This window comes from Pseudonaja textilis, chromosome 2 (assembly GCF_049901715.1).
Source record: "Pseudonaja textilis isolate UNSWEBS1 chromosome 2, rPseTex1.2, whole genome shotgun sequence".
Classification (NCBI taxonomy): Eukaryota; Metazoa; Chordata; class Lepidosauria; order Squamata; family Elapidae; genus Pseudonaja; species Pseudonaja textilis.
The window spans coordinates 65693774-65717644 of record NC_141991.1 but is presented as its reverse complement, the minus strand read 5'-3'; the positions used below and the strand labels follow the sequence as shown (position 1 = coordinate 65717644).

Below are 23871 nucleotides of genomic sequence, written 5' to 3'. Positions count from 1 at the left end.
TCCACGCCGCCTTCGTTAGCGGCTTGAATTTAAGCACTCCAAAGCGCCGCTGGTTTTCCCCCCACCCGAACGCCGATCATCTCAGGAAGGGGCGTACTCTTCCTCACGGTCCCTCTCGGCATTCTAAGCTCGCCAGAGGGGCCTGATTCCGCCCTGAGCAGCCCCGACATTCAGCAAGTAGGCGGCCGTCTCCCTGGGCGCTGCCTCGCAGTCGGGCGCCATCGCAATTTTTCTCTGCTGCGAGTGTTCTCCTGCTCTCCACACAGGCCTTAACAGCCTGTACAGAGCCTCTCTCCTAAACTTCTGTTGGCAATCCGCAGCCGTGCTCAGGGCGAAGCAATGCAGCACCTTCTTCCCCTCCCGGTTTGTGTCTGGGAGTTCAGCTGCTGGAGGCCTTATCTTTCCAACCCAGTGTGTTTGGCCTCAGGCATTCATTTGACTGATTGGATAAATAAGACACTTGGGTTGATTCCTTATTGGACCAGGATCCAGACTTAAGCATCAAGCATTTCAAAGAGTTAAAAATAAAATAAAGGAATAAATAGAAGGAGAGACAATAATCAATCACGTATACAAGACTTATTCATAAGGCAACAGGACCAGACGACATCCCTGCCGACTTCTGGAAAAAGGCACTACCGGGCTCGGCATTGTGGCTGTGCGAGCTGTTCAACAACATCGTCTCCACGGGAAAAGTGCCACCCGACTGGTACCGCAGCACCACTGTTCCGATCTGGAAGGGAAAGGGCAGCCCAGCGGACTGCTCCAACTACAGACCGGTCAGGTTACTGTCACACACTATGAAGATCTTTGAGCCGTCCTTGATAAGCGCATTCGGGACATCGTGACATCAGCGTCAACCAGGCTGGATTCATCAAGAACTGCGGCACCACCGACGCCATCTTCGGTGTGCGGATGCTGATGGAGGCTCACAGAGAGAAGAAAATCCCGCTCCACACCGCCTTCCTAGACTTGGAAAAGGCCTTCGACCGAGTCCCGCACGATCTCATCTGAGTACGCACTGCGAGATCACGGCGTGCCTGAGCTGCTCGTACAATGGGTCCAACTCCTATACAGATGTCACAAAAGCCGTGTAAGCGGCAGCTGGGATATCAGAGGAGTTTAATATTACTGTCCGGCGTACACCAGGGCTCTGCTCTCTCACCACTGCTGTTCATTCTGGTGATGGACACAATTACACACGACCTGTACGCCCGCCCCATGGGCGCTGCTCTACGCCCGATGATGTGTTCCTGGCCAACCTGTGCAGGCTGAACTCGAGCACCAAGTCCAACAGTGGCGACCGCCTCGAGCAGTTCGGGCTCCGGCTGAACCTAAAGAAGTCCGAATACCTGACCACTGACAATGAAATGACAGGCTCCATCCACGTGAGCGGGCAGGAGCTACCGCGCGCCTCCACCTTCAAGTACCTGGGAACTACTCTTGGGGAAGAAGGCCTACTACAAACTGAGGTGGCAGCCAGGATCAATGCAGCGTGGGGCAAATGGAAGTCCGTCACGGGCGTCCTCTGTGACAAGAAGATGCCGATGCGCCTGAAGGCGAAAATCTATAACTCTGTGGTGCGCCCGTGGCCATATACGGCGCAGAGTGCTGGCCGACGACCAAAGAAGTCAAAGCAGACTCCAGATAATGGAGATGCGAATGCTCCGATGGTCGGTAGGCCTCACCCTACTCGATCGCGTCAGGAGCGAAGAAGTGCGTGACGGTTCAGCGTCGTGCCCATCCCCACGGTCATGAGGCAGTCCCGGCTACGATGGTTCGGCCACGTGAGCGCGCCAAGGAAGAATCCATCATCAAATCTGTAATGAAGGTGACTGTCGGAGGAGCGAGACCGCGTGGTAGACCTAAACAACGCTGGATGGACACGATCAAGGCCGATCTAGAGATCGCGAAGGCAGACCCGACACACGTGGCAGACAGAGAGGCGTGGAAGCAGTACTCAAGGACATTAGCGGACCTCGCCCGAGCGCGAGACAAACGCTGAAGAAAAAGAAGAAGAAGAAGAAGTATACAAGACTTATTCATACGTATGTATATATAAGTGAATAAAGGAATTTAATATATATATTAACAATGATGATGATGATGATGATGATGATATTTATATTCACCGCCTTTCCGCAGTATATCAAATTCCAAAAGGGGGCGCAGGCCAGCTGATAAGGGTACCCGGCCTCACTGCAGGCTGAACCCTAGGCGAGCCAACCGCCTCTGGTATTCTCTCATATGATTATTCTTCGTAAAGTGGCAGATGATAATTCCTCCAATGGCCCTTCTCTGAAGGCCAAATATAAGTCTTACCATTGAGCAGTCAGGCTAAGGAAATTCAATAATAGTGGTATAGTCTCTCCTGCCATCAGGGGGTTGGACTAGATGACCTCCAAGGTCCCTTCCAATCTGTTTCCCACTAGGCCCTTTCTCAGGTGACCTAGAGGTGGAGCTCCGGCCTCCCAATCAGAGGTTGTTAGTTCAATCCCAGGGAAAGGCTAATATTTGGAATAGACTCTCCTGTTGGAGCTGGGGATTGGACTAGATGACCTACAGGTCCCTTCCAGTTTGTTACCCCTGAACACACCCGAGCTCTCCTGATATCGGAAGCTAAGCGGGCTTAGACCTGGTTGATACTGGGATGGCAGTCCATCTGGGAGTATCGGGTGCTATAGCGGAGATGCCTTGAGGTGTCATAGTCATCGGAGAAGGAACTTGACGGGCTATCCAGCGGGTCCCTCCCGGTGACCCCAGCCCTGCCACCCTCTGCTCCTCCTACTCTACGCACCCCCCTCCCCAGATTTCTTTCCTTCTCCAGGCGCAGTTCACCCCAGGGGCGTCAGGACCACGGGTCAATGACCAGACGGACAGCAGGAGGAGGCTGCCACAGTCGGATTTCACAACAACCCAGGTCATGGATGGAGCTGACTTCCCGCCAGGGGACTGCGAAAGGTCTCCAACAGGTGTCCACACTGGATTCTTCCTGAGGGCTCCCGATCATGAGTATCTATCAATCAGGTCCCGGCCTGGATCGGCTCCTACCATGGTCAGGTACCTTCTCAGAGGGACAGCCCTCTTCCAAAGGGAGCAGGGAGGAGGAGAAATCCGTTTGGGGTCAACTCATTTCAGCGAACCCCTATCAGGGACGGAGCCATGGGGGGGTGGTAATGCTCAGGAGAAGGACCCCAACCCCAGTTAAAGGGAAAGGTCCCTTGCCATCCCTCCTTTGGGGGCTTATTCAAGCCTCATATTATAGTCTGCTTCGCCTTAAGGCCAAGCCATCTCTGGCCTGTGCTCTTACTCTCCCTCTGTCCTCCCTTCCTCGGTGGGGAGCCCAGGGGATGCCATTCCCAAGCAGCCCAGGGCGGAAGTAATGTCATTCCGGCTCCGCTCATTTCCTCTGATCCGGGATCAAGGCAGCTGATCTCTACAGGGCCCCCCCCCCACCTCGCCCAGGCAACAGGTCTTTCACCCCAACCTCGGCTCAGACTTCTCCATCGATTTAATCCCTCGAGGTTGATGAGCCCTGTTGGCTCTGCACCCTCCTCTTCCGCTAATGATTCTCCGGAGGCTCGGAAACCCAAGGATAAGAGGGCCAAACTAACCTTATGCCGGGTTCCCTAAGCCTACTCTTGGGCCACCAGATCGGCTTCGGCCGCCTCCTTTTCCTCCAGGCCTCCAATCCGGTGGCTTCGCCAACTAAAACGGCATGCCCCCGCCTCTATTCCAAGGGCACATCAGGACATCACGGTACTCACGACCGCGGCAGAATCCTTGGCCCTCGCTCCCTATCATAAGGTTAAGTGTTCCTCTAGGACCCTAACCTCCCTGGTTACAGAGTTAGATTGGTCTCGGCTCCCACCAAAGGGGACAGACTCTTCGGCACAGCCTCGGAATCTCTGCCAGCCGAGGGCTGAAGCAGAGAAAAAGTCCTCCCCCTTCAGAGGTCAGAGCCCACAACCCCTCAGCCATTTCGGAAAGTGCCTCTTGACCTTCTTCCAGTCTCTCTCCCCGCCCAAATACCTCCTCTTTCGGCCATTCCGTCTCCAGAATCCACCGACTCGGGCAGCAGGAACCGGGGGGTGGCTCCTAAGGGACTCCCCTCAGGGGATCATGTGGGAGGCCCTTCCGGCGCCCAATACAGGTCCCGCTTCCCCCCCGCCCCACTGGCGCCAACTCAGACAGGTCACCGACCCTTGGGGTTCCTCTCCTTCCCGGCCCGGGCCTGTGTTACTATTCTGCTCGAATTCAGAGCGCTCCCCCCGGCCTTCCAGGGCCCCCACCGAGGGCCCCCACCAAGCGTGGTTTATTGGATCCCGCCATTTATCCTCTTCACAACTTTCAGGCCTCCCAACTCGTCCCACCCTCCCAACGAGGGCGGGGCTGGTACTCCCACCTCCCCGTGGCCTTCAAATCCTCAGGTGGATGGAGAGCAATCCTAGACCTAACACGGCTTAATCATTTCCTGACCCACCACAGTTTTCAGATGCTATCCTTACAGTCCTCACTCCTGTTACAATCCCCGCCGCTCCAAAAGGTGCCCCCCCTTGGGTTGACATCTGCCCAAGAACCCTTCCAAGGTCCTCGCGGCCCTAGCGGCTCTCCTCAGAACCCCCCCCCGGGCGTCTCCACTGCCACCTGGATGACTCCTCATCCTGTCCCGCTCCAGACGCCAAACAAAGGGACACCAGAGCTACTCCGCCGCCCTTTACGACCACCTCCTCGCAAACGGACAGGGGCCATCGGTCACCATCTAATTGCATAACCCCTTGGGGTCCGTAATCGTTCCGGTTAAAGGGAGAGGTCCCCCTTTTTTTTTTCCTCAGAAGTCCCCTTTACATCCGGAATTCGGTCAAGCGTATCCGGTGCTCAAAAAGGGGTAACTCTATTGGAAGGGCCTAAACTATTGGCCAAGGTGGTCTCTGGCATTCCCATTGTTCCCTGGTCCCGCTTATGCATCAGACCCCTACAGGGCTCCTGCTCCCATTTCTAGGCTGGCAGAAGCCATTCGAAATTCCTGTTCCTGGTTCTGCCAGGGGTCCTCTCGTCTCTCCTCGAGCAGATCAACCCCATCATCAACGAGGGTCTTACCTTTAGGAGCCCCAACAGCTCTCACTCTCCTCAGATTACAACCTGGCCAGAGGGGGCGCCCTCTCCCTCTCGCTCCAGCTCAGGGCAAACGGTCGGAGAAAGACCGGGCATGTAGGTTAGACTAGTTGGAACTCACACCACCGTTCTGGCCCTTCATAGCTCCCTCTTCGGGTACGTGGGCGTCTTGTCCTTACCCTTTCGGGCAGCATCATCGCCAGGCTCATGTTAACAGACAAGGGACCACACAGTCCATATGGTTGATGGGAGTAGCCTAACCCCCCTGCTACTGGGCGGTGTGCATTCTTCTCTGTCTCAAAGTAGAGCTCATTCCTCTTCAAGAAGACCCTCACGACCTCCAGCCTACCGATAGGGGTCTTTTTGGCATCCCTTCTCAATGCACGTCTCCCAAGATTCTCGAGGCACCCCTCCCAGGGGCCGAAAACTACAATGCCCCCGTTACCCCTGGCCCCAGGGCCTCTCTATGCATTCCCTCCACTAAACCTAGTCATGCAGTCATTCTAGGTCTACTCCACAAAAAAGGCAGAACTGCTTCGGGTGGCCCTCTTCTGGCCAGGTGCCCATGATTGCGGTCCTCCGCAACCTATTGGTGGCTCCTCTCGGGAAAATCCCTCCGAATGGGACCTCCCCTCCTCAAGGGGCCCCTCTACATCCGGATCCCCTGCGGCTCCCCTAGCCGTCGGCAGGTTGAATGGAGTCGCCTGGGAAGCGAGAATCTCTCTGACCAGGTTAGTGATACCATCTTAGCTGCCAGTCGGTCATTAACTACCCGAACCTACGATACCACTCGGAATTCCTTCCGCACGTGGGGGCATAAGTCCCAAGTCAGCCTCTTCCAGCCTCCGTCACTAGATCTCACTTGTCACAGGCCCCGCCAGGACCATCGGAATATCAGCACATCTCACCAAGGTGAGGCTTCTTTGGCAGTTTGGGCCACCAAGGGCCCAGTCATTGGCATTTGCCAGGTCATCACCTGGGCCTACTCGTCTCCCTTCAGGAGACCTTACAGGTTTGACACATTGCCTCAGTGGGGGCCTAGTTGGGCAGACGAGTCCTATAGCAGGTCCTCAGGCCACGGAGAGGCTCATGAACCAGACGGGGTCCCTCCCGTAGGACAGCCAAGCTTTGGTATGTCCCACTCTCTGGATGATCCGAGCAGCTCTAAGGAGAATGGGCGTTGGTTCTTACCTGACACGCCATTTCTCTTCGAGCTGCGAGAATCATCCAGCCCCACCCTATTCTTTCACCGTCTGGTGGGGTCTTGTTTCAGCCAATGAACCTTAAGTCTAGTAAGATGAGAGTATGAATTTCTCTTTTCTCTCGCTTTCGCAAAAACTGGGGAACGCCGGCAACGGAGCCACGTGATGGAAGGCGGAGCGTTCCTCAGTAATTAAGCTCAGCCTACAACGACGCAGACTGAAGCACCTCCCACTCTCTGGATGATCCTCGCAGCTCGAAGAGAAATGGCGTGTCAGGTAAGAACCAACGCCCATTCTCCTTTACGTATAATTTAGCTACCTGAATATATAAGTAATTTCTATGAGGAATATGAGTTCTAATTTTTCTACTTGACAGAATGGCTCGGCTTAGATGTCTCACTAAGCCATTATATGACCATTATATTTTCAAGCTATTATTAAACAAGCCACAACTTGACATAAAGTAGCAAGTCATAGTGACCTGGTTCACAAAATACTGAGAGGAAATGGCCATGTTTTTGGCTTGTGGCCCCTGGAATTTTGAAGGCATATTGTGGATCATGTCATAAAATGTGACTTTGTAATAAAAGATAGTTTACTCAAGAATGGCTGCTTCATTGGCTGTTAGTCATAAATATTTGTTTATTAGATAATAAACTGATGAAGTTATTCTTCACAATTTGTGTTGTTAGATGCATATACATTTATCATATGCATCTTTTTGGGATAAATTATTGGGATAAATTCCTTTTTGGGATAAATCATGCACAAAAAATAAGTCAGAAATAGTGAACAAAAGAAATTAAAACATTAGATTAAACTAACATTAGATTTTTAAAATGGAAGTATAGCTAAATCTTATTTATACTAGCTCCACTACATATTTCTCCCAAACTTTCTATCCTTTCTATCTTTATATCATCACATTCTATACAGCCTTTTGTACTTACTACCTCACTTTGAGGTCTCTTCAAGTGACCCAGAATCCAGTGGCGTGAGTAGTACTGATTATGCCTCAGTATGCCCATATATCACCTCTGCTGCAGGAACTGCATTGGTTGCCAGTTTGTTTCCAAGTTCAATTTGAAGTGCTGGTTGCTACCTTTAAAAACTTACATGCACAGGGCTTGATTAGTGGAAGGACCACTTACCTCCCATAGGATCTGCCCAGCTGATCTGATCTGACAGGGTTGGCACACTCCAAGTTCCTTTCATTAAACAATGTAAGACACTAGAAGCATGCCGTCTTGATAATGCTAGAGCTCTGGAATGAAGTTTTCCTCAAGATTTGAATGGTCTCCATCCTACTGCTGTTTCAAAGGACCCCAAAGACCTGGCTCTTTATCCAGATCTTTAGTGGGTGTGACTGAAGACTCCCTTCTTTTTTCCCATTTGGGTTTATTATCTCTGCCAACTTTACTCTTTTTTACCTATGTAGTTTTCTTAACTTAAATTTATTTTAAGTATTTAACCCAAACTCACCCTCTGAATTTCTGTGGCTATTTCTATTACTTGTATCTGGATCTCTCCAATTCTCATCCTGCATTTTAGCAATTACCCACTGTAGTTCTATTTTCTAAGAATGCCTACAAGTAGCTTTATATATCCTGGGGGTATTCTTGGAAATATTGTAAAAATAAAGCTAGACTGTTTTCTGTTTCTGCATTGTGCCATGCCAGATTCCTAATCACTTTTTTAATTAAAAGAATCTTTTAAAAATGAGTGGAACTTAGAGCCTGTTGAATCCCAAGAGAGATATTTGTAGATACATCATTGCTTATTGAGATTGCTTTGCACATTTGAAGAACCTTATATTAAATTATGCATAATGAATTTTAAAACACAATAGATACATTTACATATAGCAGCAAGGCAAAATAGGCAAATACCTATGTCAATGGTATATGACACAGGCTGTCTGTGTGTGTGTGTGTGTGTGTGTGTGTATACAGCAGATGAGATTCTGCCAAAACGTTGCTACAACTTTAAAAGCACAACTACAATGACGTGGGAAAATACCCAAACAAAGCTGAATGCCATACATACATACGTACATACATACATATTGTGTTTCTCATAAAACACAACCCACCCCCAAAAGAAGGTCAAGCACTGCTTTGTGTGCATGTGGTAAAATTAAGCCCTGCCCCCCAAATTTGGCCCTATTTAAGCGCATGCACGGCCAGTTTCTCACCTCATTTGCATTGCAGAAATTACGAAGTAGTGAGGGGGGGAAGGGCGGAACTTGCCCCACTCACCCCATGCACAGGAGTGGGCTGCTAGGGGTTCGCAGGGGTTTGGGAGAGCTCCTAGTTAAGATTATGTGCAGTTTGGAGAACCCCCAAATCCCACTCCTGGCTGGCCCCACCCCACCCTGCCCCTCCCAGGAGTCCCCACATGGCCTGTTTTGGTTGCAGGTAAATGCAGGGTGTGTGCGAAGGCTCAGGGAGGGTGAAAAATGGGTCTCCTGGAAGTTTGGGAAGACTGGAAATGGACCAGTTTCTGGCTTCCAGAGAGCCTTTGGAGCCCAGGGAGACCATTTTTGCCCTCCTGGAGGCTCAAAGAAAGGCTCCGGAGCCCGAGAAGGGCAAAAACGTCCCCACTGCAGTGGTACAGGAGGCTGACTAGGCCATGGCCACCATGGCCATGGCTACTCAGTGACCAGGCGGAAAAACCTTTGCTAAAATTTTTGAAGCCCACCCCTGCCCACACACTGAGCTCACCTGGCCACCGGGCTGCTTCTTTCACTGCCGGAAGAAGCAACCCACTTGCCCCAACATGCCTTGCCTGGACAACAGGCCACTTTCATGGCCCAAAACAGTGAGTGACATGCCTCACGCATCCTTGCCTACCTGTAACAGTTACTCCAGCTACCGGTAGTTGTTCACCCCAAAAAGCCTGCCCATTCTGGCAAGCCTGGCCACCGGGCCACTTCTTTTGCAGATGAAGAGTGTGTTGGTGAGCGACATGCCCCACACCACCTGAAGTACATAATGGTTTTTTGAGTTTTTATATTTGTCCCAATCCCATGTGGCCCAACAAAGCAAGGAAGACCTTTTGCAAAAAAGGGTCCCCATTGCAGATGGTTATACGATAGCCCTGGGTCAAGTGTTCCCCTTTTGCGACCTGAGATCCTACTTCTATAAAGAAATTACTTTTATTATGATTAAAATTTTTGTCAAAGAGAATTCAGGCTTACATTTGTTTTTTATGGTGCTTTTGTATGCAAATACAATCTAACTACAGAAAGTTTGATGTTGAAATAACATGTTATCAGTTTGTGTTTGATTTAAAACTATCTTCCAAAGGAATTAAGTATTGATCTACATGACAGAGCCCCAAAAGCTCTTTCTCCAAGACATGTTTTATCTTATTCCTGACATATGCTATATCTTATGCCTGATTTTGCTTCAAGTTCTTAAATTTTTAATTCTTTTATACAAACGTACCAGATCATACCAGCGTACACTAGGTCAAAAGTGTAATGCCTACTGGAAAAGGGGTGGGGCTGACACCCTGGTGATACGATGCATCCTGGGGCTCCATGGATTGCACCAAAATTTGAACTGCAAGGATTTCTTGGTGGACCTGAATCACCTCGGAGGGGTGATGAAGTAAGAGAGCACACTCCACTGATCTCAGGAAGCCTGCAAACTTCCTGATTGATCCAGAGAAGGCTCTCAATCCAGCGGGGAGAAAAAGACAGCCATTGCATGCCTGATCAAAGCTGGGACAGCTGACCAATGAAAAAAGTGTGAAAGACTGAGGAACAGTGTTTGGGTGAGAGATTTCTAACTTCTAACTGCTATTGAGGAACGAGCCCCCTGGAAACTAGCCTGGGGGAGAGTGGGACCAAAAAAGAGGTGGTGGATTTGTTCTTCTTCCACTTCCCAAGAAAAGTGTTGAGCAAGCCAGAAAGCCATTTTTAAAGCCAGAAGAAGAAACAAGATTTTTTTTAAAAAAAATTAAGAGAGTAAAATAACCCTCAAATTAGGAAGCTGGAGTGGGGACCTCAAATATAATATTGGCTAATTTGGAAAGCTTTGGGGGATTATAAAATTTGGATTTAAAGAACTTCCCTTTTTGTTGGAAAATCTGGAGTGGATAATGCCATACAAAACAAAGTGAAGAGAAGCAGAGCAACAGTGAAAGCTGCTAGCAGACGTTGAAGAGTGGAAGGAAGAAAATAATATTTTTTGTGTGTGTGTGTATGTATGTATATATACATACATACACACACACACACACACATAACCTTAAAGAAGAAGATGATAAGAATTGGCTGTTAAAATAAATAACATCTATACCAGCAAGCTGTTTACCTCAAATAGCTGAGACAGAGACCAAAACACTGAGACTTTTTAAAATAGAGTAGCTCTCGGAATTTAAGCAGAAGCTAAATAGACAAAGTGAACAGTAAATAGTTGGTTTCCTTTTTGTTTGTTGCTCTGTGAATTCTGCCTTTGAAGATACAAGTCAACTGACTGGTTAGACTGGGACTTGGTGGGCCTATGTGGATTACCAATTTAACAAGAGAAGTAACACTTTTTGAAGAATGAAGGGCTTAACTTAATAACTTGGTTTACAATTTTTACTTTCACTTTCACCTCCCCATTGGATTATAAATAATAGTTTCATTGCCTTTCTTTGTGGATTATAATCATGTGTCTCTGGGATTACAACTAAGCCACAATTACAATTAAAACACCACAAAAATGAAGAAAACTACATCTGTGCCATCCTCAGCATCTAGCCCAGCAGGTCAAAGGTCATTGGACATGATGTTGCAGCAAGAAAAGATTAACACGATGCAGATAGAGATGAAAGCTTTCCAAGTTACGCATGAAGACCTCAAGGAAAGGATAGGGAAAGTAGAGGACAAAATAGAAAACTTTTAACAAATAATGGTTAAAAATGAATAACACATCCAGAAAGTGGAAGAGAAGCTGAACAGAGAAGAGTGGAAGAGGTTGATCACAGGCTTACATTGGCAGATAAAAATCAGGAGAGAACAATATTATTATTAGAGATGGACAGGGCTGATTATTACTTACATTTTCAGAACATTGAAGAAAAGGGAGAAAATTTGGTGGAGATAATGTCAGAGTTGCTGGCAAATGCCTTAGAGATATACAAAGAAAAGGTGTTTGCCAAAGTGGATGAAATATTTAGAGTTCATACTAGATATGCGGCAAGAAATTGATTTCCCAAAGCGGTACATGTGAGATTCACCAAAAAAGGAATAAAAACAAAGATATTACAAAGAGGAAAGGATGAACCTATAAAATATAAACAGAAAGAAATAGTAGTTCTAAAACGGATTCCTAGAAGAGTAAGAGAGATAAGGGAATATCAAATTTTGACTAAACAACTTATTAAGAATGGAGTAAACTTCAGATGGTTGACAATGTTCCTTAGTAGTAGAAAACAGAGGGAGGGAGTAGTAGTGGACATTTTGTACTAATAAAGTTGGACCCTGGGAATAATTTTACGCAGTAGGTACAGGGGCTTGTTGTTATTTTTACTATTATTATTTTACATTCATTGGTCACCCAACTCCAATTGGGTCTTGATTTATACCACTTCAGAGAATGTACCATAATGCCTGCTTCAGATGGCATAACATTCCTTTTTCCTTATATAATTTCTTTGCAGGTGACTGCCATTAAAAATATTAATTATAATTCAGAAATTATCTTCCTTTCATGCTAATTAAAGTTGTTTTATTAACACTGTTTTATTTGCGTTAAGGAAGATGCTACTAATAGAGCCCTAACAAGGGACAAAGTGTCTCAGTGATCAAATATTTTGTGTCAATAATAGAAATTCCTTTCCCCATTTTTATTGGCAATATCATGGTTAAGACCAGAACTCTTTCCTTTCAGAAGAGAGGAGAAATACTAGTTAGGGTTTGTTCACATATTTTAAAATTGATAGATTTATTTACAAAATATCAATATTGGTACCTTCTTTGATTTTCTGGACTAAAATCTTTCAATGTATAATTTATAAATGTTCAAAACATTAACTTTGTACAAATTTTTGTAATTTGGTTTGCCTTGAAAATGAAATACTTTGACTATTTTAATTTCCAATTCATATGATGTACTTTTACAGTGGGGAAGGATGAAAACTAGTTCAGCAATTGATTTATTGTGATTTCTTGTTTTTCTTTAAAGGGTCGAACCAAGAACAAACCTGCTCCAGTGAAATATGAAGCTGGAGATCTTGTATGGGCCAAGTTCAACAGACGTCCGTGGTGGCCCTGTAAAGTTTGTCATGATCCTGTATTAGATACTCATTCAAAAATGAAAGGTAATCTAATCATCCTGTATTATATAAGTTTTGAACCTTATTACTGAACATCATTAAGTACATGTAACATTTTGTAAGTGATTTATTTGCATTGTGTGGATTAATCATGATCAATTGATAGGGAAGAAATAGAAATGACTTTCCTAAGCTAGTCCTAAGCTAATCATATTTGTAATGAGTGTTATTTTCTTAATGGGGAGAAGGGAAGGACAGAATATTTGTTACATAATTAGTGGGCTTGTTTTGAATGTGGATCAAGTTCAGGACAGTCCAAATTTCCAAAGCACCTGAAGGCCAGACAAGGAACAATGGTTGGGAACTGATCAAGGAGAGATTCAACCGGAAAATAAGGAGAAATTTTCTGACAGTGAGAACAATCTGTGGAACAGCTTGCCCTCGGAAGTTGTGGGAGCGCCATCACTGGAGGTTTTCAAGAAGAGACTGGACAGCCACTTGTCTGGAATGGTATAGGGTATCCTGCTTGAGTAGGGAGTTGAACTACATGACCAAATATCTCAAGGAGGCAAACACATGCAACACTCCTTCCACCAACAATTTTCTCCATAACAACAGGCCATGTCATGTAGTTTGGATTGAGAGGGAGTGACTGGCCCAAAGCCACCCAGCTGGCTTTCATGCCTAAAGCAAGCCTTCTGATTTTAGGCCAGCACCTTAACCACTATGTCCAATTGTTTTTTTTTTTAGTTTCAGAGACAAGCAGCTCCTATTAAAATTAAGCCTCTAGCAACATTGGGATTGCTTTAGAGCAATTCTTAGGATATTTAAAGGCAGAAAGGCTTACTTGTTTGGTTTACTTCTTTTAATAGTGAACTTTGATGCCACTAGGGAACAAGTTGAAAGGTATCAAAAAGTGCTGAGAATGGTGATGTTTACTGAAACACATCTTTAAATATACGGAGGATGATATGGTTTCTTACATCCTAGATCGATGGTGGTGGGTTATGGGTTCATACGTTGTGAAATTGTAATCTTGTAAATTACCTAGTGTCATTGTACATGAGTTTATTTTATTTATTAAATTTGTTTGCTGCCCATCTTGCTGCGAGTTGACTCTGGGCAGATTACAACAAGTAGGAGTTAGGTTGCCATATACATTTATTTAATAAACAATAAATTTAATAAAATCACAGGTAGAAAAGAACATTCTTACTGATCATCAAATGTTCTAGGGGTGTATATTTGGAAAGCCTAATGTATTTCCCTTGAGCTCTTGATTCTAAAAGAAAGCTGACAGAAATCATGCCAAGGACTCTCCTATGATAAAGTGAACATGCATTTCAGTAACTTATTTTAGGCTCCATTTGCTTAACCCTGAATTGGCAGTTTTAGGCCATTCTTTTCTGAACTTAGTACAAAATGTAAATATACTCAATTTTATTTCAATAGTTACTAACCGCAAGCCATATCGAGAGTATTATGTGGAAGTATTGGGTGATCCATCTGAAAGAGCCTGGGTGGTAGGAAAAGCTATTGTGATTTTTGAAGGAAGACATCAGTTTGAAGAACTGCCTGTCCTTCGGAGAAGAGGGAAACAAAAAGAGAAAGGTTACAGGCACAAGGTAAATCTCTTGTATTCATGCATATACTGTGTTTAGGCTTCTTGCTCAAATATAACAAGTAAGGAAGGATCCAGCCAAAGTGAAGTATTGTTGAAAGAAGCATAGGTTACAGTTGGAATGAAACCACTTGCATAAATACCTCACTGAAATTAGCAGGATGTCAGTTTCATTTTGATTATGGCCGTAACATTTTCAAGCTGTAATGATTGATATAATTTGAGACTTGAAACTTGTTAGCATAATAGTGTTTTATGTTTTGGTATATTCACAGAGCTGCCTAAAATGGATTAGAAAATGGCCTTTTTCCTCTTCTTTTTTCAATAAAACAGTAGAACTGATAATTTTGAGAATAGAGCACAATATTTCTAATGATGAAGCATTTGCCCTTGAATTACAGGTTCAGAATAAGATGACTAACGTGGGATTTATTTTAGAATAATGGTTCCAGTAAGAACTCATCTATTTCTGGTTCCTAACTCTGCAATCCTTTTTCCAATTCAGAAGTGCTAATATTAACTATGCAGGGGATTGTTTCATTTGAAATAAATACTCCAAGCTGACCAGTGGAATTCTTCACAATTCCATTAGGTTTCATTTAGGATCAGTATTTGTAAAGTTACCTGAATGTAACAATGCTGCCCAAATTTGAGTTGTATATTGTTACACATTGCAAATAAACTTTGTGAAGGAAAGTATGAAAATATTTTAGTGTGATACTACCATTTGCATATAAGTATTTATTTTCTAATTTCCTCTTGTCCTGTCTTCATTTACTTTTAAGGTTCCTAAGAAATTTATGGCTAAATGGGAGATCAGTGTCGGCCTTACTACTGAATATCTTAAGCAGGATGGCATGAAAAAATGTATCCGGACTTCTAGCAAATTGGAGAGCATCCATTTAATGGGATCATGTAAAAAGGATTCCTTAAACCAGCAGAGCAGGCATCTGAATGGATATTTGAAACCGTTAGCATTTGATTCTAAACATTTGTCCCATGATAAAGGCAAAATATTCACTAAATCACAAATGAGGAAGAACTCTGATGCAAAGAAGGGGAATAGAATTAAAAAATGTAATATTAAGAGAGAGAGCGAAGGTGAAGTGCCAATAAGCAAAGTTAAAAATACAATTTCTGAAAACATGCTAGATAAGCAGGCGTCTCATGAACTTTGCAGAGCAGCAGAAAGTCTTATAGGTTCCAAGTGTACCGTGGAAAATTACTTGCTCTCTTCTTTTGGAGAAAGACAATTTGAAAATAAATCTAAGAAAGCAGAATATGACATCTCTCAAAGAGACTGCCAATTTGAATCCCACAAAATAGATTTGAAGAAAGTGAAAAGCCCCTCAGGCTTCCTGTCCAGTTCAGCACAACAGCAGCCACATTCTGGAACCGATGGTGGAAATGAGAGGAAAAAAGAAACGGACTCTGATGGTAACTGCGATCTAGAGCCTCTTGACCAAAGTATTGCAGCAGCATATAGAGATCTAAAAATTTGTGACTCTATAAACAAAACAGGAAAGGAACTGTTTTGGGGACAAAGAAGCATTAAACGCCCTGCATCTGTCTCCAAAAGTAGTAATAGAAATCAGAAACCTCTGGAAGGCTCTTTAGGTAGGACTGCCAGTGTTGAAGCAGGAGGCGAGCAATTCCAGCAGCCATCCTTTGAAGGTGAGAGGAAAGCATCTGCTTACAGGAAGGACAGTCTTACCCTGGTAGATAAGCACACTACACTCCAAAGTAAAGGGTTTACAAGTCACAAGGATATTAAACAGCTTCAGTTCAGAACTATAAAATGCAAACATAAAGGATCAGCCGCCACTGCCACAGAACCATCTCTTAAGAAAGACAAATGTATCCCCGAGGGCTGCTTTTCTACTACCAAAGGTGCTCCTGGGTTTGATACACCTGCCAAAAGTGGGAAGCTTGATGGCTCTAAACTGCCAAGCAGCACTAGAGAGAAATCTCAGGACTCTGCTGAAATAGAAACAGCTGTTGTGAAACACGTACTTTCTGAACTGAAAGAGCTGTCCTATAGGTCCATGGGTGATAAAGGTAAAGAATGTGGGCCACCTAAGACTGCAGCGCCCTTCCTCTTTTCCTCTGTCTCGGGGCAAAATCACTTGTCTATTGAGTCTGATTACAAATACAGCACCTTATTAATGATGTTCAAAGATATGCATGACAGTAAGACAAAAGAGAAACAGATCATGACTACGCAGAACGTTGTCTCCTACAGAAGTTCTAGCAATGGTGAAAGTGCTGAAAGTAATACTCCGAGCAATTTGACATCATTGACTACAATGGGAGCAACTCCTAAAGTAGAAAAAAATCAAGATAGTGTTCAAGAACCAGAATGTCATAAACCCAAAGAAGGTCAGTCCTCTTTTTCACATGATATCACAGCCAAGTTGATCCATCCTGGTGCTAAAAAAAGGGAACTCACAAATACGGCTGTTGCTGATACACACTGCACCGCAAGGCGCAGCTATCCAAAACCTAAGCAGCTATCTAAACTAATAGTTAATGCAACATCAAAGAGCAAATCATTAAAAAAATTATTCAGTACAGCAGAGTGTGTGTCCCACCAGCATAGAGCTACCCTAAGCTCAGTTGCTAGATCTCTAGACAAAACCAAGGAAGATTTTGCAAGGAAAGTACCTTGGGAGTTGATGCAATACTCCCCTGGTGAAGACTCTTCAAGTTCCTCTGATGGCAGTTTAGTTCATGTAAAAATGGAGTCAGAATCTGGTAAAAAGAAAGAGAGCTACAGGCTCTTTGAAAATGGGGAGTGCCTAGAGTTGGAAACAGAACTGAATAGAGAAGGCTCCATGGGGGATGAGTCTAAAGATGTAAGCCACGTAGCACCCAAAAAACGATGGAAGCATTTTAACCAAAGCAGTTCTAAAGCTGGTAAGCACATCAGTAGCTCTAGGGAAGCAGAAGGGGAAATATTTTGGCCATCTTTGGCTGCTACTGAATGAAACAGTTTTGATGGATTGGAGACGACCTTGCTTTTCAGGGTGATTAAATAAGACCCCCAACAGGCAAAATTTGTGAAAACCTTTTAGCTGAGTAATGTTTTCTTGTTTATAATAAGAACTGCAAGTAGGTTGTTCAGTTTCCTATATCTGCAGTTTCACAGTTTGCTGTGAAATCCTGTAGATAAAAATAATTTTTAAAAAGGTGGACTAGAACTTGGTTTTTTGACATCTAATTTTCCAGGATCATTCTCTGTTCATTAATACAAGGAACATGTAGTAAAACGTGTGCCTGTACCTGTAGTTGAAGTGGTATAGCTGTTAAATTACTTATTGTTTCATTTGTGCGTTGTGAGAATTAGGTGTTGCAAAGATATAGAAACAAGCAAACTTTGACAGGAGAGAAAATCTTAGGAGAATAGTATATATTATGTTGTATTGAATTCTTCGAACACTTCTCTTGTTTTGAGCTTAATTTTAGGCTTCTAATTTTTAGAAGTCAAATCAACAACTGTCCAAATAAGAAAAGAAAAATACATTTAGGTTTTGTTTTTTTAATTTGCAAAAAGATATTATTTTCAAATGAAACTGTTGCAGAATCAGTCCCCAGCTATACTATATAAGCAATTCAAAATGGGAATTTTGGTGTGTCTGTTGTGAATCCTACACACAACTAAATGGTATAAATAAACTTATTAGAAACAAAAATTTGGTTTACATGTGATAAGTGTAAGATGTATGTTAAGTTCGGAGGAATGAGAGACTTAGCCAGGGCATTGCAAGCAACAAATACTTTATTATTAGAAATAAAGGGCTGATTGAGCTCGCCAGCCTGGAACGGGCTCGCAACAACCAGCGGCTAACCGAACCCCGCAGCCTGCTTATATAGCCGGCTGCTGGGGTGGTCAGCCAATGGGGAGGCAGTTACGCCCCCCACAACCGAGCGGACCTGAGTGGGGACTGTGGAGAGTCCCAAGGACATAACACCCCTTCCCCCAGATGTGAACATGAGTAATCGTTCAAATGCTGGAGGTCTGTGCTGGCGCTCTGAGCGTCGTAGCTCGGGTGCGTTGACCACTGGCCCGGAGCCCGAGGGAGATGGTTGAACTGATGAGGAAACGCGGGCATGCTCAGCGGACTGCGTTGGTACGGGGGTAGAACAGCCGACTGGCAACGGTGTGTCCTCGTACGTTGGTTCGGGCGACATACCCTCTGCGTGGTCTCTGTCTGGCTCCTCGCTCAGTGACTCACGTGGAGGTGGTGGAGTATCTCCCGGGCTGAAGTTGAAGGGAGTCTGGCTTGGTGCCTGTGTGTTGGGTTGTGCCCATGGTTCTGCGCAGGGCGTAGTGACTAGGCGCTTACGAAGCTGGTCCAGGTGTCTCCTCCAGATGCGACCGTCATCTAACTGGACTTTGTATGACCTGGGACCGGTGATGGCAATGACCACTCCAGGGATCCATAGTGGGTCTCCCGCATAGTTCCTCGCGAAGATGCTCTCCTGCAAAACAAAACCTCTGCTCCCCGCTGAAGAAGCGAGGGGTGAGTCAGGGCAGTAATTAGGGTGAAGTCTATCTAACACGGTTCTTAGGCGTCTGCCCATCAGTAGTTCGGCCGGGGATTTATTAGTGACTGTGCACGGGGTTGCGTGTTGACCCAGCAAGAAACGGGATAGTCTATGGTGCCAGTCTTCATTGCCGAATCTGGCCAATGCTTCCTTCGTGGTTCTAACGGCTCTCTCTGCCAACCCGTTGCTGGCGGGGTGAAAGGGAGCCGTGAAGATGTAACGGATGCCCAGATTTGCGGCAAAACGGCTGAACTCTGTTGAGGCAAACTGGGGGCCGTTGTCAGAAACTATGGAGTCCGGAAACCCATGGGTCACGAACAGGCGGGTCAATACCTTGGTGACGGCTTGAGTGGTGGTGGTGGATAGTTGGGCCACATCAATCCACTTAGAGTATGAGTCCACCACCACCAAGAACATTCTGCCGTGAACTGGACCCGCTAAGTCAATGTGCAGTCTGGACCAGGGTGCGTTGGCGCTTTCCCACTTTGTGGGGGTGGTGATTGGAGGGGATGGTCTAGACTCCTGGCAGGGTTGACACGAGCTTACCCATTTGCTGATGTCGTCGTCGAGGCCAGGCCACCACACGTAGCTGCGTGCCAACGCCTTCATCCTGACGATGCCAGGGTGGCCCTCGTGTAGTGCTTCCAAGACTCGGGTGCGCAGTTGGGCCGGGATGACCACTCTGGTGCCCCACAGCAAACAACCCTGCAAACTAGATAATTCTTGTTGGCGTATTTTAAAGGGTGTGAATTCGTTAGAAATACTCGTGCCCGGCCACCCCCTCCTCACCCAGTCCAGTACCTGGGCGACCGTTTTGTCCTTTTTGGATTTGGTGGCGATATCGAGGGCAGTGACAGGAAGGTCGAGCTGGGTGACCTCAAAGATACCATGGACCGGGGCCGGGTCTTCAGCTGGAGCAGGCAGGGGGCAGCGGCTGAGAGCGTCTGCGTGGCTTAAGGTTTTTCCTGGGCGGTGTATGAGTTTATACGAATAGGCTGCCAAGAATAGGGTCCACCTCGTCATTCTTGGGGACAACACTTGTGGGGTTTGTTTGTCGCCGGCCAGGAGACCCAGGAGAGGCTTATGATCCGTGACTAGTTCTTAAGAGTGGCCGAACAGGAATTCATGAAATTTCTTAACTGCTGCTACGGCAGCTAAAGCCTCCTTGTCTATCTGGCTATAGTTTCGCTCTGTTGGACGAGAGAGTTCTAGAAAAGAAGGCGATTGGTGCCTCGGAGCCATTTGGTAGTCTGTGGCTTAAAACAGCTCCAATCCCGAAAGGGATGCGTCAGCTGCCAACACTAGTGGAAGATGGGGGTCAAACTGAATAAGTACTGCGTTAGAAGTGAGTAACGATTTGACTGCGTGAAAAGCAGTGTCTTCCTTGTGACCCCAGTGCCAAGGAGAGTTTTTATCTAAGAGCCTGTGGAGAGGCTCAGCTACTGAAGCTTTATGGGGCAGGAATGATGCGTAAAAGTTCAATAACCCCAAGAAGGCTTGTAACTCTGCTTTGGTTGTTGGTGTGGGTGCTTCATGGATTGCCTTAACCTTGGACTCCAGGGGTGAATACCTGAGGCGTCAATTTTATAGCCCAGAAAGTCCACCTGTCTAGTAGCAATGGCACATTTCTCCCTTTTAATTTGAGCCCATGCTGTCTGAACCTGTCTAACACTGCTCTGACTCTCTGGAAGAGTTGGGTCTGTCCCTGGCCGAGACCAATATATCATCGAAGTAGAGCACTACGCCAGGGAGACCCTGGAGTATGCGCTCCATGAGGGATTGGAAAATGCCCGGGCAACGCTTACGCCAAATTGGAGAGCTTGCAGCGGAAGGCACCCCTGTGGGTGACGATGGTTTGCAGTTCGGCTGTTTGATTGTCAACAGGGAACTGCTGATACGCTTGAGACATGTCCAACTTGGCGAAAATGTTGCCGGGTTCAAAAGTGTGCAATAGATGTTGTATGACAGGGACTGGGTAAGCGCTAACTTGTAAAAATTTGTTGATTGTGGTTTTATAGTCCGAGCAAATTCTCAGACTGCCATCCTTCTTAAGGGGGTAACGATTGGCGTCTCCCACTTGGCGAAGTCTGTTGGTTCAATGACCCCTTGCTTCAATAACTTGTCTAGCTCCGCATCCAGTTTAGGCCGGATGGCGAATGGGACTCTGCGGGTTTTAGTCTAATGGAACTGCCTGGGGGTCTACTGTGAATGAGATGGGGGTACCGTTATAGCATCCCAGCTCATTGCTGAATACGTCTGAGTAGTCAGCGAATAAGGAGTCAGTGTCAGAGGTGGAGACAGCATGGACTCCTGTTAACCCTAGGCCGAGATGGGGAAACCAATCAAGCCCCAATAGAGAGGGGAGGTTGCCGCTAACTACCACTAGAGGCAGGTAACCTTTGAAAGCTTTAAAATTAACATGGAACTTGCCTTTGCCAAGTACCGGAATGTCCTTCCCCTGGTAGTCCCTCAAGGAGAGCTGGCACTTCTGGAGTTGGTTCCTGGATAGCTTGGGCTGCAGCTTCTTGAGGGTGTTCCACGAAATAATTGAGAGCGCTGACCCCGTGTCAACCTCATAAGGCATGGTTTACCTTCTAATAGGACAGAGAGCGAGATTTTACTAATGGCATTGCAGGTATGTTTAGCAAAATGGCGAGTGTGACAGTTTAGTACTTGCCTTTGTGGACCCGATCGTGAAAAGGAGGAGGGGCCCCCGTATGTGGGACAGCGAGCAGCTTGGCAGACTCTGGCTATGTGCCCCTTTTTGAGGCAATTGTTGCAGGTGGCTCCCTTGAACTTACAGGTGGCCCTCGGATGAGATCCGCCACAGGACAGGCACAGGGTGATGTGCTTAGGCGGATGGCTGCTTTCTTGCCTGGCTCCTACCTGTGGTTGTCTGGTCTGAGCAAGGCGGTGGATGTCAGCCTGGTCGCTGGAATCCTCTGTGTTGACCACCTCTTCTGAGTGGATGGTGGCAGCGGGTTGTTTGTGCACGGGGCCTTGGATTTCCGTGACTGATTGGGTAGCCAACTCTGATGCCACGGCTTCCTCGACGGCTTGGGCGAGGTTGAGGTCCTTCTTGGCCAATAGACGTCTTTGGAGATGGAGGTCTTTGACCCCGCATACGAGCTGGTCAAGGATCATGTCATCAAGGTAGCTCCCGAACCCGCAATGGAGTGCTGCAGTCCTCAAGGCAGCCATGTATTGGTTGATAGACTCTTTTTCAGTCTGCTTCCTCATGCGGAAGGTGAACCTCCTGGCAATCTGTGAGGGTCTAGGAGAATAATGGTTAGTGAGGATTTCTAATAGTTCGGTCCAGGGACGTTTCTTAACTCACGTGGAGCTACCAGGGCTGTGGCAGTGTCGAAGGCGATGGCCCCGCAATAGCTCAGAAAAATGATTTCTTCCGGTGCTCCCCTGCATCAGCCAGCCCTATGGCATCGACGTAATGATTAAAACGATTCTTATATGACTCCCACTTCTCCTCATCCGGTTTGAACGATGGGAAGGCTGGGTGGGAGTTCATGATGAAATCCTCGTTAGATGACCTGTTGAGAAAATCTCTCTGGGTAGCAGCAGGAAAGGTTTTTTGTGCCAGCAAAAGGCTAGTGACTTCAGCTCTGGAGAGGTGTTTTTACAACTCTCAATTCTCTCTCTGGGACTGCTGGTGTTTTGGCTGCAACGGCCATTGGCAGCGTTTTTTGAATTTCGCGCCTGACTTCAGCTTACAGCACCGCGCTGTTACTAGACGGGAAATTCAACTGACAGCCGTTTGAATTTCGCGCCTTTTAGAATGAGCGGCTGCGGCTCGCAGCGCTACACTTCCTTCTGTAGCAGGCTAGCAAAACGGCTACAGGCGTTTCTCTCACTTTCATTAGTTCGCTGACCGCTTTCTCTCTGGCTGCGGCTCAGCATTCGCTGCAGGCTAGCAAAACGGCTACAGCGTTTTTCTCACTTTCCCTGGTTCGCTTTTGTTGCCGGCTGATCGCTTTCTCTCTCTAGCTGGGATCAGCGGCTAGTGACTCAGCGGTCGCGTTGTGCCTCTGGAAAGAATCCCATCCTCGTCGCCAGTGTTAAGTTCGGAGGAATGAGAGACTTAGCCAGGGCATTGCAAGCAACAAATACTTTATTATTAGAAATAAAGGGCTGATTGAGCTCGCCAGCCTGGAACGGGCTCGCAACAACCAGCGGCTAACCGAACCCCGTAGCCTGCTTATATAGCCGGCTGCTGGGGTGGTCAGCCAATGGGGAGGCAGTAACGCCCCCCCACAACTTGAGCGGATCTGAGTGGGGACTGTGGAGAGTCCCAAGGACATAACAATGTAGAATAAACTGTATTAGGCCTACTGTATCTGGGCTGCACATACCCAGATGACAATATAGGTGGCAATAATTCTGAATCTCTTTGCTACTATCTACTCTCAATTTTTGCAGCCCAGAAATAATACACCTAGTTTATATCATTTCAATCTGTGGGCTGTAGATTGTATGTTTAAGTGTTCCCTTATTCATGTCCAACCTTGCCAGATTATAATAATCAGTGTGGCAGAAGAGAAGCATTATTTAATGCATGATAAATTTATTAACTATAGTTTATCTGAATATCTTTACTTGAAGAACCTCTGCAAATAGGCAATCAATTGAAAACAATGGGCTGAACTACAACTCTCCTCTTCTCATATAATAGCATGTATTTTATGTTCTGCTTTGTTTTTAACTGAGGAAGTATTGAAAAGAATATCTCCACTGAGGTTACAATGGTGTAACCCATCTTCCCATTACAGTAATGTGTCATGTGGAGGTAGGTTGAGATCTGAAGGTGCAGAATGTAGGTCAGTTATAGTTTGGTAGTGCCAAAGATATTAATTTGTACCTTCTTTATGTATAAAATGTATATTCATACATATGTGCTTGTATGAATAAAGTTAGGAATTAAGAGGTTGCTATCATAAACTGCATCCCTCTCTGCTGTTTTATAAAAATTAAATTAACCACACTCATAATTAAGTTGCTTCCAAACATTACCTCAGATTTAGTCTAATAATTCCACCGCATGTTGAAAATAGACCTTGCAATATTCATTGAAGGACAGATATATTTGATTAAAAACTTGTT

The 23871-nt window shown here is 45.9% G+C and overlaps 1 protein-coding gene across 1 annotated transcript in view; it reads left to right on the top strand.

The window, feature by feature from the left end:
• The window catches only part of NSD1 (nuclear receptor binding SET domain protein 1), an 81206-nt gene that overhangs the window by 31516 nt on the left and 25819 nt on the right, over positions 1 to 23871 (top strand). Inside the window, exons 3-5 of the mRNA XM_087924183.1 lie at positions 12497 to 12632; positions 14040 to 14212; positions 14994 to 16587. Coding sequence (XP_087780309.1) covers positions 12497 to 12632; positions 14040 to 14212; positions 14994 to 16587 — 1903 coding nt within the window. The remainder of the gene's footprint in view (positions 1 to 12496; positions 12633 to 14039; positions 14213 to 14993; positions 16588 to 23871) is intronic.